The sequence below is a fragment of the Eupeodes corollae genome, chromosome 2 (genome assembly GCF_945859685.1).
Source record: "Eupeodes corollae chromosome 2, idEupCoro1.1, whole genome shotgun sequence".
Lineage (NCBI taxonomy): Eukaryota > Metazoa > Arthropoda > Insecta > Diptera > Syrphidae > Eupeodes > Eupeodes corollae.
This window is the reverse complement of record NC_079148.1, coordinates 158,431,156-158,447,839: the sequence shown is the minus strand read 5'-3', so window position 1 is coordinate 158,447,839 and position 16,684 is coordinate 158,431,156. Positions and strand designations below refer to the sequence as shown.

The following is a 16,684-nucleotide window of genomic DNA, read 5'->3' as shown; positions in this document are numbered from 1 at the left end:
CATATGATTGAAGACAAGGGTGTAACAGAAAGTGTGATGATAATTTTGTTGTATGTTAGCAATCTATGAAAGTGGTACAAAAATATGAATGTGAGTTAGGAACATTTAAATTATTTACCTTATACTTCTTGTGATTGATCCTGAGTGGTGCACGCGGATAAACTCATTACTAGTAGTTGCTATGTGAAAGTATGACTGCTTTTCGTTTACAAAAAAGGTGTCAGGTACCCATATATTTTTTATAAATTCTGATCCAACTGATAATGTTTCAACTCCAGGTCGTTTTTTGTACGCTAATCGAGGATCAGTCCAAAATTGACGGAAGTAAAAGTCCAATGTGAAGTCCTGCACATCCGCATTGCAGACAAGATTTTTGTTGAGAATTAAATAAAATATGAAATAACAAAATGCAACATTAGTTCATGCTGAAAAGCCGATTTACTATCAACTTACAATTGATAACAATAAATAAATCAAAAATATTCATTAGCCAAAATAAAAATTATTGAAAAATAATGCGATAGAAAAGCATACTTTCACTAAAAACTAAAATCAAGAAGAGGAAAAGTTGTTAAACTAAAAAGATTAAAGTTAGCTATTAACAAACCAAAAATTCAGTTTACAAAATTCAAATTTATAATTATAATAAAACATAACGTCCGACTTTATGGTTCAAACACTTGTATTGTACAGTTAATATTTCAAATAACAACGCATGCATATTTGTTAAATTCTGTTGAAAATGTATTTCATCCGAATTGTCAGTTGCTATATTATAATAAGTACGAGTAGCTTAGACTTATAAAAACTATTTTAAAGCTTAAATGCATCATGCAGAACAACATCCATCAGCCAAAATATGATCAATGTCTTATTAAATTGCATGCTAAATTAAAAATGCACGATTTTATTTCCAAAACAGTCAACTTATAGAACAGAAGAAACTTAACTAAGGTTTAAAATATTATGTTAACTGTTCTAAGGGCCTTTAAACACAAAACCACTGGAACCTCAAGCAGTCCAAAAGATTTTTTATATGTAAAATTAAGGTAATAACATTAAAGAAGCAATGGTTAAATAAACCACTAATTAAAAGAGTTATTTAATTTTAATAGGTAGGTAGGTTTATATACGCATTAATTTGTATATAATATTCTAATGAGGTAAATTCAGTTTTTGAAATGGGGGAGAAACAAGACAAATACAATTTAAAACTGTATACTTGAACACATGAATAAATAAAGTCACGTCGTTTAGTGACCATCAGGTTGTTGTATCCTAAATTTTTTGTATCTATTAATGGAAATATAAATTTAAGCTCTAAGAGCAATTTTGTTTACATTTGGCATTTTGTCTTCATTGTACCAAATAGAAAATAAAAAAAAACGAATATGTTTACCAGCATCTAGAAGAATTCATACCAGAATCTAAAAAAAAATATTGATTTGGTTTCCACTCGGGTTTTTTCGCCAAAAATGTATTACATTAGATAAGAATAAAATAAAATCGCTTTAAAACTCATAAATAATACAAAATAAAAATTTAGTTTTCAAACAAGAGGAAATAAAATTAAATTACAAATCAAAAATAATAGTTACCTATCATTTATTATGTAAACGATTAAAGGCACACACACAGATAATAAGAAGCACAACAAAACCTATAACGAGTTGGTATTGGTATGTATTTGTATAGATGTTTGTTTCTGTTGTAAATGTGTAAAAAATTTAAATGATTTTTGATTTTCCTCAACCGAATAGCTTAGATACATAGATTCCTAGATATTCTTGGTATTCCTTTATTAAGTTACAAAAAAGTCAAATGTCCTATTTAAATGACTGTTCTAATCAGAATAGTAACAATACCAATTATTTATCTGGCTGCCAAATAAAATAAATACATTTTGATCATTTAACTATACCTGTTTGGAAAAAGCGGGACAAACCTTAGAGAAGCCACTTGAATTAGTTTTGATTTGCGTGTTAGTAGCCTATGATGCGTTTAGAACAGGTTGATCCTTTGATTAAGGCGTTACAAGATTGTGGGATAAAATATGCAATTGGTTTTAACGGGTTAAGCTTGTGAACACTAAAAGTAGAAGCGAGTGTTCTTGTTATGTACCTCAGTTTGAAAAAGCAAATACATCGCAAAATACCTTTTTATAAGAAGATTACTGTTAGGTTAACATAAAAGAATGTTTTTTCGTCTCTAGACCGCAATTTCTTAAAAATACTATCATTATGGGTAACAACAAAAGCAACATCTGAATTTGCTCGCTGTAACTGTAGAATTAGTTAGATCATGAGTTAAGGTATACTGAGTGTCGATAAATTCTTGCAAAAGTACCTATTTATGTGGGCTGCTAATATTATATCAGGTAAAATGTATCATTTTCATCATTAACATTTTTAAAGCAAAAACAGTTCTTTCGTTGGTATATTTTTATTATTAAATTGCATATTTTTAAAGTATATTGTGGCATCGAGAAAAGAAGTCAGTACGAGAATTCATTTTAAGGCCTCTTAAGTTTTCATGTCCGTAATAAAAAAAGACTAATACCAAACAAAATACAAATTTTTAATGAATAATATGATTTTCTAAACAGCAATAAAACAAATAGTATAATATAGATATAACTTCCTTATGTTTCCTTTATAGGAAAAAAATCATGTTGTCTAACACACAGTTTTACTATAATACTTCTTCATTATATGTTCATTACTTTCTGAACATTAATAGTAGATAAATATGAAAAAAGAAAACAACAAAACTGGACCAACTGGACCCGAAAAATGCATCAATGATATTGATCTACGTTGATAGGTTACCGGAAATAGAATACGCTCTTTTCAGTAAAGATTAGAAAATAAAGAGACTTGGCCAAAACAATTGCACTGAATACTCCTATATATTTGGAGTGTAATTTCTATATCGCATTTTATCTTTTGTCAAATGAACGTGGATAATGATGAATGAATGATTTCTTGGGTGTAAAAATTAAAAAAAAAAATGTTAAGGCAAAATGCTGATCTAGAGGGGCTTAAATATGCTTTTAAATAAAGATATTGTAATTTGCCAGATTGTTTTAAAATATTTTAATTTATATTTTCTGGAAACTTGAAATTTTGATTTTGCAAATGAAATACTAGTATGTAGCTCTTCTGAAACTACTATACATACTTTCGATTGTATTTAAAAACATATGTTTCAGAAATGCTGCCTTATCAACTAATGGTACATAAACAATATCGAATTAAAAAACATTGTTACTTGAATAATATCATGTTACTGTGATGTGCTAGCCTATACATAGTGTAATAACAATTAAAATTAATGAAAATTAGGTACCTAAGTAGAAAGTTGCTGATTCGGTTCGCATTTTTAAATTGTATAGTATTTATTTTATCGTGTTTAGCAGTGAGCTAGCGAATTGTGGTTTTATTAAAGATTAAAATAAACATTTTTTTTAAATAAGACTTAAAGTAAGTAGGTAAGTTTGTAAAGTTGTGTTTGTGTGTGTATTAATTATGAACACATGCACGCAACCAGAGTATCAGGGTTGCTTTTTATACAAGAGTTTTTTGTTTAGTATTGTGAATTACATATACGCACACACGTTTTTTTGTATTTTAGTTGTACATATATATATTAACTTAGCACACGACATTTTTTATAATAATAACTTTAAAGTGTACCAATAAATAATGGACATTTAATATGTTTTTTTATTAGGCACATTGCAGATAATATGTTCTATAGGTATCTTAAATGTTTTGTTAAACACATGAAACGGAAGCATTCTATGCAGTGTTAACGATATTTATGCAAATTTGTTAAACGAAACTTTTGTAATTATTTGTTGTCATAGAAATTTCATAAATACCATGTTGTAAAGGTTTTATGTTACAATTGACACTTTTGAAGAAGCGTTTTGTTTTATTGAAAATATGAGTTCATTCAATAAATGTACATGAATTGAAATGAAATTGGATGCAAAATTACTTTTACACAGTAAAGAACTAAACAATTTAAATAAAATGAACGAAAAACAACAAAAATTCTTTGTTTCTAAAATATTTAGGTATATGAAATTTTAAAACGAAATGTAATGACGTGTACATTAGAATTAAACACAAAAATTAAAATAATTTGTAATATACTGAGATAGAGAAAGATTTTAAGATAGTAAGAGAAAGAGAGAGAGATAGCTTTTGATTTAACAACACCAATAAAAAAAATCCGATTAAATTGCATTGCTGTTTATGATAATGTCAATATGTCAACTGGTTTAACAACAAATTTTAAATACATTTTATTTATTTAAAATTTTGAGAAATGAAAATTTAAATCATATTATAATTTGAAAATGCGTAGCAATATCAAACAAAAAAAGATTATACGTCTCATTTTGTTTAATAAAATAAAAAAATGTGGTGAAAATGCAATTAGATTCCTTAAATTGTATATTGTTTGTTAGTTTTGGTTTTATTGTTACGTATGTACCATAAGAACTTCCGAAACCGAACTGATACTGAGGACATACATAGTGACTCCAACTTCCACAGGAGGACCTGGAACATATACACACGTTTTTTCTTCTAATTAATAACTTCAAACTGTTTATTTTGGTTTATAATTTGTTGTACTGTTTTAAGGTTTGTTTTTGTCAGAAAAGATAAATGTTTATATAGTGCTTGCAAATTTTAACACAAGTATTTAAATGACAATTTCCTGGCTAAGGGATTCAGGGAAAAATATTACTTAAATAAATAAAAAAGGTATGATGACGCGCGAATGAAAACCAAATCAATCTGCGTTATTTGAACCTCGAACATACTCGTCACAATGTTAAAACCGTTTTTTGTTTTGTTTGCTTAAAAATAATCTTAAGGATACATAGATTTTGTTGGTACAACAATAAAATGTATCTAATGAAAGTTCTGGTTTTTATTTCTTTGTTATCTGAAGCAGTTTATTTAAGAACTTCCCATGGCGTGTTAAAAATATTCTCCCATATTATGTTCCTTAAAACACGCAAAAAGACTGCAACCTGAGGATGGATTCTTTTTGTTTGACAATTCCTACATATACATGAATCGATTATGTGGTTCTAAAAAACAAAGCTGCTTTTTGTAAAGCATTTTGTTTCCTTAAAGACCTCTATTAAAAATACATGAAAACCATTTTGATATTTGCTTTAATGTGTTTACTCTTAACCATATCCCAACATAGGTGAATTGGTATATATATTATATATATATATATATATTATTTGTTATAATAGCTAAATGAAATTAGTATAATAGTTTCAATTTGGTTGGTGATCTATTTAACCTTATAAGACAGGAAAAAAGGAGGTTAAGGTCGTCAAACATGTAAAAAATCGGTTGTGTGTTAGCTACGGAATAGTTTCAATTTCTAAAAGAATATGAAAAACAAAAATGTTTCTACTAACATAAATAACATAAAAGTGTCCCTACATTTCCATAAGGAAAAAATTAGGTATTGTGCCCTCAGGGTACTAAATGTAGCAACATACGTAAAGTCATGTAAGATGATTACTAATAAAGTGGTCAGTAATACAATCAGATTAAAGACATCAAAAAGAAAAACATCAAACAAAAACAAATTAAGAAACGATAAATCCAAACAAAAATATTGTAATAAATAGAATAACAACTCTTTAACAAAAACCAAAAGTAAGTCTAGTTACAAAAAATCAAGAACAAAAATATGTTTCGTGTATGAACAAGGTAAAAGGTACATGGTCTAATTTGTACCATTTTCACTTCAGACAGCGAGCTGATCGATAGCACATACATGGTGACGCCAACTTCAACCGGAGGTCCTGAAACACGAATAGAGTTTATAGCTATTCTTTCTTGTTTTGATGTTAAATTTTGAATTTTATTATTTAACTGCATTCGTTCCGGGAAAATAAATAAAAATATATCTAACTAACCGTAACGTTCGATCTTTACCCATTTAATTAAGAAAATTAAATAAATTATTGTGTAATCTCTTTTTTAAATAAATTTACCAATTAAAAGCTCACTATATCTCTGATTTTTCCGTCCAGATTTTGTATTCTGAACCCAAAATTAACAAAATTTAAATAAATCCAAAAATGTAAAAAAAAACAAATATTTATCAGGGTATTCTTTTTAGTTTTAATTTTGATTCATACTACTGTTAAGCCTGGTATAATTTTTCTTCATACTAATTTTTATTTATAGTTTTGTATTATTTTTCATTTATATGTATTTACCTACAAATATAGATATCACTTTTACAACTTGTTATATTACAATAATTCCTTAAGAATACATACCTCCATAATTTGGTCTTACTCTTTTGTCGTAGCTTACACTGAAAGAATCCAATATCGCAGATATGTTGACATCACCCAACATACTTCCTCCGCCAGTTCTGAAATCGATAACATCATTATGATTTATTAACTTTATTATCAAAATAATTTGTTGAGGCATAAAACATAAATGGATGTTTTTTTTATTTAGTTTTAATATATTTCGTTTCAACTATCTTGAAACAATATTTATAATATAATTAACAAATTGAAGAATCTCATGGAAAATTTGGCTAAAAATTCACTGCAAAAAATTGCTTTTGGTGCAAAGCCATCAGGGCTTAAGGTTTGCCAAGCATAGTAAATAACATATATAGATTTATAGATTTACATGTGTAGATTTATATCAGAAATTTTGCATTCAAAACAACAAAAGACAAATTAAACTTTTGCCCTGAAATCCAAAATGTTGCCTGAAATTTATTGTACCTACTACGTACTTGTTATACAAAATATTTGGGAAATCTGTTATTTGATTGTGCAACATAATTTTGCATCTATTTTTGAAATGAAAGCAATATATTTATAATGTTTCGAATGGATAAAATCCAGTATTTACGTTAAGGAAAAATACGTATACATACGTTTGTACTTAGTGTTCTAGGTTTTCTTTTAAGCAAAGTAAATAAATGTCAATTCATATTCTGAAATATCATAACCTCAACCAAGTTGCATGGAATTATTTTGGAAAATAAATGAAAAAAAAAACTTCGAACACACCCAACTGGAGTCCATTAAAAAAAAGCTTTAAAAAGCTTTTCAAGGGGAATTCCTAAACTTGTTTTCAAAAACCGAAATATAAAAAGAAGTCAACAAAGCAAGAATAATAAACAGAATCACAAAAAATAATACGGAAACATTTCCTTGTGATTTAAAATGCTAAAGCAGCATTAAAAAAATTATTAAAAATATTACTTACAAAATAAGTTAAACAAAAATTCCTTATAAAATCATATCTTTCAGTGTGCAACTGTGCATGCAATATTTACATGGATCGATTTATTTTTCTCAAGAAAACGCAAACAATGTGGGCCCCGAAACTCTACCTCTCTTTCTCCTTTTACTCTGCTATAGACTTAATTACTGCTATTCTTGGGAAAACGATGTTTTAGTTTAAAAAATGTATAAATTTATGTATTTATATGGGTCGATTTATTTTCTCCAGAGAACGCAAACAATGTGGGTCCCGCAACTTTGCCTTCTTTCCTACTTTTACGCTCCTATAAACGATTTTTGCGATTTTCTTAAAACTTGTGAAAACGATGTTTTAGTTTAAAAAAATACATATATACGTTCAAATGCGGTATGGTACCTACACAGTACATTTTCGGACAACCATAACTGTTATTATTACTATAGTTTTCGTAAAAGTTATCCAAAATTTCAATACATTAAATTCGGTAAAAATAAGACATATAACATATGTATATACATATTAGGTTGCAAAAAATAAAAAAATATGCGTTCAATTTATAGTATAATGAACGCAACAATACTATGCTGCCACACATGTTATTAATGGGGAGTGAACGTGACCCTACGGTGGCGTAGGGCTTAAAAATTATCCTGGAAAATCTGCCTCACTTTAATCACAAATTCTGACTAAGTTGAATTTTGGCAAAAAGCTTCATTTATGTTGCCTTAACACTTTCCAAAAAGTGTCCTCTTTTTTGACCGGAGGCCAAATCACATTTTTTCAAACTGCTCAAAAACTATACCGTTTTTGAAAACGTAACAAACTTGTCTATGAAATCATATAGGTATTTATTTCTTAAGTAAAAGCAGTCCAATGTTTACTTTTTCGTTAAGATAGGGGCAGGAAGATTTTGTATGTGCTATTTCAAATGGCTATAGGGTTCCTTTTTAAAAATGCCTTAAACAAACTATCCTATTATATCCTAATTAACAATAAGTTCACTATTTTTTAAAACAAATTAAATCATTATTTCATTTATCAATGTTCACATTTTTAAATCAGCTTTCAAAAAAAAGTTCGAGAAAAGAAAAACACAATTGTTCGTTTTGGTTAATTTTAAGACTTATACAAAAACAGTTATGAAATTCGAAACCAATTTATATTTGATTTTAAGTCATAATATAAAAGTATAGAAACTAGAAACGAAACAACTTTTGGCTGAAATGTCCCTTACAGTTTGCTGAAAAAAACATGAAAATTTACTTCCTAAATTAAACTTCTGTGTATGTTCTACAGAAAATAATTCTTTAAATATAATTTGAAATTTGTGTTGTGCTATCATATCGAACCCTTTATTTACTAAGTCAGCAATAGCTACTGAAAACAATTTCGAATTCAAAACACGAATTTCTTGTTGTTAAAGGTATATAAACAGATGAATTATTTAGCCAGTTAATAACTTTATAAAAAGCAAAACATTTTTCCTTATTAAAAAAAATACGATAATATGATTTGAAATTTCAAATCAGCTCTTTATTTAAGTAGTAACTGGAACTGTGCGATATACTCAATTCTTAGTAGCAAAACTTAGAATCTAAGTTGAGAAATCTTGTACACTTTTATGAGGATCCAAGGACACAACTGATCTTCAACTGAAAAATCTCTTGATGTAAACATAAGTCATAAGTATGTAAACTCTTATCTAGTACATTCTCTTTGTATTTGTTTTATGTACATGTTTAAAAATAATGTCCATAAAAGAACTCAAACACAAAAATATACTATTTCCTAGTACACGACACTTGGCCATTTTTGTTTAATATTAAAATATACAATGGAATTAAATGTTTATTTAAAATAAAAGCTTGCTATTTTTTGAAACAAGTAGTTATGAAGACGAAGAGAAAAGACTGCTAAGGTTCAAATGTAATGACAACAATTTAATTAATAAAATAACATTTAATTTTTTTTCGAAACGGGAAATCTTTTCCATTCCAAAAGTTATGTGTCAAATTCAATATTATTATTTATAGGTATTACATATTCAACCTGATAAAGCAAGACTTTGTCTATTCACTACGGGCGGAAGTTGAACAAGGCAACAATTTTGTAAGGTCTATATATCAGTGCTACTTCAGAATAACAAATCATTTTAAATTACTGCTCACTAGCTAGGTTATATCGACTACATAAAATTCAAAACATTATTCATCAAAATGTATAACAAAACATAATATAAATAACCAAACAAAAGTTCAAATTATTTGTGTTACAAATTTTAGTACGTAATGGCAAACTAATTATTTTATATAAATGAGCTACACTTTTGAATAAGCTGGTCTATTTAGGGACTTCCACAAATATCACAATCTGAGAGTACTAATTTTATTCATGGAGCAGTTTACTTTATGGAAAAAATAACCAACGACAAACAATCCACACATACTTTACTCGTAACATACCTATGTATTTCATGTAGATATAAGGGCAAAGGTAAAAGGAAATGTATCTAAAACGTTGGGTCAATTGAATATAAGTTAGATGTTGGGAATAAGTTTTATATAACTTATAGAGAAGAGAATTTTTTCAATGTAGTAGAATAAAAGCTTAGAAAAAGCTCCTTAGTCCTTGTTCAATAAAAAGAGAAGGAATAATATCCCAAATAACTATTGTTAATATTTAAAAACATATTTGATTGATCAAGATATTAAAAGTAGGTGCCTTAAAGTTTCTAAATGAGCTGTTTAATCGTCAAACTGTAAAAGCATTAAGTACTCGTATGAGCAAGCTGCCAATAACACTTGACGTTTGCCACATATAAATTTCAAGGGGACATACTCCATAAAATACGAGAAGATGATTCTTCAGATAATTCACTAAGAAGAATGAAAAAATGTTATTTTTGCATTCCCTTGACTAAGTAGGTTCTTAATACATAATTGAGTTTGAAGAGATTCTTAAGGGTGTCGAGGCAAAGTCGATATCGAAAGACTTAAGAACGAACGATCATAAGTGGAAGGGCGTTGGAATATGGTAATATTTTGCATAATATTGACCTCAAAAGAGGTGTTGTGTTTTCCTGCTGTTGTTCTTGTGGTTACTAAATAAGGACATACATACATACTATACTCGTACATACAAAGGAAAATTATTACATTCAAGGTTTAATACTCACGCTGCATCGACTGAAGCCAATTTTTTTGAAGGTTCCTGCAGTATGAAAGCTAGGTTAAATGCTACCCATAGAGTAATTAGTCGAGCTCTTGGCAGCGCTATGCTAAAGTTTTCTATTATCGATTGACTCATTTTAATATTTATTTGTATCCCTATTGTGTTTTCTGTGTTTTAAAGCGAGTTGAATAAAGTTTGGAATAGAATTGGCTGGAAAAGGGATATGCCTCAAAAGCCCTTTTGTGCTGATGAACTGTTTCCACTTCTCGATTTGGTATGCTTGTACGTCGTCGTCTTCTTTGGTTACTCTGTCTCCAACTACGTATCACTGTATCCCTTATACAGTACAACAACACTTTGTCATCCAATTACGTTTGCCCACAAGTTCATCTCACCGCCTGCAGGTTTCCAAGTTTATTTTAGTATTTGTGTTTGATAGGTAGTACCTGGAATTTTTAAAATTCCCCATCTTCTTCTTGTTTTTGTAATCCATTTTTTATCATATCACTTTTCGTTTTTGAATTTGAATTTAAATTTGAATTCGGAAACGATATCGGTATCAGAATCGGAATCTTTTGATTTAAAATAAGTTTTGTTTTTGTATTTATGTAGCAACGTTTGTCTATGACAACTCCTTCAATTGCATCACATATTCCAGATTAAACATTTTAAAACACTTTAAATTTTCACCATTAAATCACTTTTTGTGTCAGTTTTTCATCAGAGTAAATGCTAAACACTTTGAGAAGGGCAAACGAAATAAGTTGAAGTTTATGAAGAATTGGTTAGGACATTTTTTCCAAAAGGAGGACAAAGAATAGAAATTAAACCTGGGCGGGACACATGAACACAAAATTTATGGTAGGTGCTCAATATACATACAGCTGAGAGTATAGTAACAAAGCAGTACGCGAATAATAGTATTTGTGAATCTAAGGTTGGAGCTTTGCAATAACACATAAAACAGATGAATAAGGTCATTATTATATTTATTTTGTGTGTTTTTGCATTTATTCTCAGATTCGTTCTCTCTTTGTTATCTTTCATTTTCATCTAGCCTTTAAAATAAGGACTAACGACAAAAAGCTTTATATGCTATAAAAAAATCAAAGAGAGAATATTTGTATGCTTAAATTTTAGGAAGGTAGTGGTAATATAAATAAAATATATCAAAGGAGAATAATAATGAAAACATTATAAGAAAGGTAGTAGGGACACCAAAATGTGGGACTCTTTATGTAGGCATGCGCTCCGCTTTTAAGTTATATTTTGAAACTGATATCCTTCGTCTTTGATATGAGTATATATAAAATCAACATAATATGGAAAAAAATGTATGTTATTCTATAAAAATCTTTCCGTTGCTGATAAATTTATTAAAACATTTTCAGATTTTTATAAAGTTTTAACTTTCACTTTATATAGGTAAATAGTTTTCATTTGAAATTGCATTTCATTTTTATTTAATTTAATTTAAAAAAGGGTATTATGTATGGATTTTCTTTACAAAATTTCACTACGTAATTTTTACGATCATAACTTTATGTTTTCAGATTTTAAAAATATTATGTTTCGCTTATAAAATAAAATCAAAAACCTTTTTAATCACTTTTGAACATATCTATTAGCTTTTTAGAAATTTGGTTTAAACATATTTTTATAATCGATTTCGTTTAGATTTTTTCACGGTTGAATTATTTTTCCATATACATTACCGAATAATATGTAAATTATTTGTGAATATAATCGAGTTTAATAAAAGTTATTTACTTTTATATTTTTTAAATCATTTTATTTAATAAAACGATTGTTGTTTCACTGAATTAAACAATTTTTTTCACTTTACTAAAGGATACATTTAATATTTCTGTTTCAAATAAGCGAATTTGCAGAGACCGACTGCCCCAGAACTTACATCACGAAGAAATTTCAGGGTGCGACCAGGCAAATTTTACTTTAGTCTCCCGAACGAAAACCTACACAAAAGCAGCCAAACACACAGATAAAAACTTCTACAACCAAAAGTATCCTTCTGCTGTCTCAATATACACAATAAGAAATGCGGCGAGGCTGCTATCACGCAAGCACAATCAGATACTCAATGTTATGTACTGTACACTATACCATAGGTACTCAGGACTCAACTTCACCATTTAAACCAAAACATCTTGTTTTCTTCTTTGCCATCATTATTATCATTGTCACATTTATGATCCATTCTATTGTTAGAATAAAGAAATGTCCTGTATTTGGTTAGAAGTCGAAGACGAACAGTATACGCACATCCTTTTGCATTTATACGATACAAATATGTTAGTGTTATTTTTTAAAATGAGTAAAAGCTTATATTTCATGTTATCGTCGTCGTTGCCTAGAGCTTTAACTTCTGCGAATCTACGAACAAATCGTATAGAATCCCTGGATTCAGGAATACATCATACGCCCTTAAACCGAAACGAAAATCTTACACACAGTCTTTCTTTAATTGAAATTGAAAATTAATAAGTATAGTTGACACAGTTCTTAGCGAAGACTTTTTGCCTTTTTCTTTTGCCTTTGAATAGGTTTGGTACGTGGTTCTAGTTACCTACTGTGCAATATTTGTCAGGGATAGAATTTGAATGCAACAGAAAAGCGAGGCAAACGTCGAGTTTTCTTTAGCACAATATTTTTGTATGGTCAAGCGTCAAGGAATCTTGTACGTGGTATTCCCTCTTCCTTTCACTTGCCACTTATGCTGGGTATTACAATACAACTCCTCATAAATGTTTAAGGAATAAGAACGCGCAAGCGTTTAACCCGGGAATTTGGTTACGGCGAGCTCCCAACAGAAGCAGCTCTCAGCGAGACTTTTATTGATTTCTTCCACTGCAAAACACTTATTCTATGCACAGAATGTGCTTGATAATATTTGTTTGATAATAACAACAATTTTGTTGGGCCCATCCTTTTTGAAAGAGAGTGTGCAGGTTGACATACATATTGGGGTGTTTACATATACTTGGATATATCCTTGGTCCATACTTTTTGATGACGCTAGTTGATCATGATGATGTTTTTTTTTGTTCTCATGATGGTGTTCAATGTTCATGGTGGTAAGAAAGACCATGTGAGTTGCCTTCTATGACGTCATAGAAAATTTAAAAACTTCAAGTCATAAGCTGTAAGAGAGAGTTTAAGCTCACGTTGCTATGCTACAAAGCAAATCCCAAGGTACCTCCAAGCTTTCATTTCATAGTGTTATTTGTGCCTACAAAATAACATTTTTTCCCATTACAAACATTTAACATCGAATCTGAAAGTGTCTTAAGTAACAGCATTGGTAGCCTTCAATTCTTATTAAAAGGATGTTCTTTTGTACCTATTTTTAACTTCTTGCTTAGGAATGTTTAAAGAAGATGTACAATGTTTTTTGTATTTGGGTGGAACCTTAAAGTTGCAGTCCAAAAAAAGAAGGAATTTTAACTTCCCATAACCAAAGCTTATTTTATGGAAAAAAAGTTGCTTTCGTTAAGAATTAATACTTTCAAATTTGAACGTCGGATTGTGGGAAAAACTCGTTTTCTCCGTGTTGAAGCAATGTCCTAATTTATATAAAGTTAATTTAAGGCATGTTCACATTATTGTATATATTTATCTGACAACCACGGCTAGGGAACAAGGGCGTAAAAAGAGTTGTTAACATTTTATGACCAAATTGATAAATATAACATCTAATTTTAATTAATAATAATGCTTGTTCCGTTTGCGGGTATGATGCGTGATATTTGAACATCAGAATCAGTGTAAGAAAACACACATTTTCCCTATTAAGGAAGTGAAAATCCTAAGTTATCGCCATAACAACATCTGTCGGGTTGAGAGATTTATTTGTATTGTTATCTTCTCCACCCAAATTTCACAATTATCTAAAATTTTTCTCGCTTCACAACGAAATGTATACCCTTACACCGAAAACCTTTTATTATTAAATGCAAAATGTTCGTTAAATAATAAAATCAAATTTGTTTCGTTTCAAGCGCTTTGTTTTCTAGTGGTTTCGCTATGGCACCACAAAATTGATACTTCTCTGATTTGTTCGTTAATGTTTCATGACGAATCCATTAGTGCAAAATGTAGTAACCCTTTATAAAAAAAAAGGTTAGGGAATTTTCGAGTTTATTATGAAGACAATTACGGAACATTTGCACCATACAATTCCATTTAAAAAATAAGTTTCGATTTTTCCATTTTCTAGAATTCTTAAGATGGTTTTATAAAATAATCTCCTAGAAATTATGAATTACTTGTTCACTTTAAATTCCCTACATAAATAAGTAGATGTTATAATTATTTTTATTTATCAAAAATTATTTATTCTTAATGGAAATTGTCATTTTTATTGATAAAATTAGGGCAATATTTTTTATATATATTTTTAAATATTATATATAATATTTAAAAAGAAATAAGTATCATACTTATTATAAAAAATCAACTCTTAAGATGTGTTTAGTACTTTTTACGTACCAAAGTATGTATAGTTTTGTGGGTGCAAATTTCATCCAGTTGAAAGGAGTTAATTAAGCTCTTAAAGTTTTGGATGTGCCAAAGCAAAGTCTTTTGGCTCAGATAGTGTGTAATATATTGCGCATAATAAAGGTAAAGATTTTATTTTAAAACAAACTGTAAATAAAAAGCAAGATAATTTTCTAAAAAGTTAGCCAGGAAAAACAAACTTGAACTTTATTTAAACTTGGACTTTTCAAAAGCTCCAAGCTCATATAAATTCCTGCACTTTCAAAATATAAAACTTTTATTAATTTTCTTTGAAAGGAGTACACTTATGTCCATGACTAAAACAATTGAAGTTTTTGAATAATTTTTGTTTGTTATAAATTTACTAAAATTTTCGACCAGATTTTGGTGCAAAAGGTAAATATTGTATAAATGTATTAAATTTCTTGATGCAGGAATAAATATTAAAATTTTCTGATTTTTAGTACTGAGTGCCGAAATATGTACATACATACAAAATGAATTCATGATGGGTACAATAAAGTGTGTGACGAGTAAGGAAAGTGAGTAAAATATACAAAGTTGGAACCACTCCATGATTATGATTTTATCCAATTCATAAACTACAGAAATATTTAGTTTACTTATTTTGTTAATATCTACTTACGAGTATTGTATCTGAGCTTCTATGCTTAATAATATGAAAGCGAAAAAAAGCTGTGGCAGAATAGCTTTTCTTTGTGGCAAGTTCAGTCTTAACTCAAATACATTACTGAGTGCAATAGTTCGTACACATCAGAGTGCGGCTGTGTAGAATGAAACACCCTTTTTGTAGATAATGACTTTTTGTTATCATTTCAAACTAAACAAACAAAACTAAAACTGTAAAAGCTTGTCAGAATTTATATTTCAATTTGTTACCATGATCCGCACACAGGAGCTCTCAGGTACAGTGGGATTTGCACATATAAAACATGACAATTTTTGTAAAAAAGTAAATAAGAAAACAGTGGAATCCTATACTGTCCACAAAACTTAGGCTCGGGACACGGAAATTAAGTCCATATATTTTATTTTTCCAAGCAGATATTATGTCTTTGGTAGTTATGATTCTTAAAATCAGATAGCTTAGACATAGCAACGAAAAATAATTTGTTTTTAGACTAATGAATCGCCAACATAATTTTTTGTGATTTGTTGAAAAAAGAGTGATACTAAAAAGGTTTTAATTTTCTACTCCTTATGTAACCTGAATATTATATTTATTGACACAAATCTAACGAAATATTAAAATTGTTAATGCAACATTCAAAATGAAATTTAATAAATATTTAACAAATTCCACTTTAAGATGTTTTTTTTAAAAAGACCGAGTCTTTTTTTCACATTTCCTTTCTTGCTCATACATGTTAATATTTTTGTATATGTAACACTGGAAAAATAAGCTACTATTTTTTACTATTTATTTTATTCTATATTTTGTGACAAAACTTTCCCAAAAAATCGACCATCTGTTAAAATGGTACTAAATTTGAACATTTTTGAAGTCAGAAATACACAGAAATATAGAGTGTACTATAAACTTAAAAAATTGTAACCAAATGAGCACAGAATATGTTTAAAGAGTTTAAAATTCAATGTATGTAAACATGAAAGATTTTGTAGCCTCAGGAGAAGAAACAAAGAAGAAATAAATAATAGAAGATTCAAATAAGAAACTGCAAACCTAA

The 16,684-nt window shown here is 28.6% G+C and overlaps 1 protein-coding gene across 19 annotated transcripts in view; it reads right to left on the bottom strand.

Moving 5' to 3' along the window:
* The window catches only part of LOC129944075 (gamma-aminobutyric acid receptor subunit beta), a 29,618-nt gene extending 16,430 nt beyond the window's left edge, over nt 1–13,188 (bottom strand). For 3 of the 19 annotated variants that reach the window (XM_056053237.1, XM_056053244.1, XM_056053250.1), the window contains exons 1-5: nt 12,173–13,011; nt 10,462–11,196; nt 6,332–6,429; nt 4,504–4,571; nt 119–345 (exon numbers count right to left, since the gene is read on the bottom strand). In XM_056053237.1, coding sequence (XP_055909212.1) covers nt 119–345; nt 4,504–4,571; nt 6,332–6,429; nt 10,462–10,592 — 524 coding nt within the window. In that variant the 5' untranslated portion in view covers nt 10,593–11,196; nt 12,173–13,011. The other 16 variants (XM_056053231.1, XM_056053246.1, XM_056053249.1 and 13 more) reach the window with 11 other exon arrangements.
* Nucleotides 13,189–16,684: the final 3,496 nt, after the last annotated feature.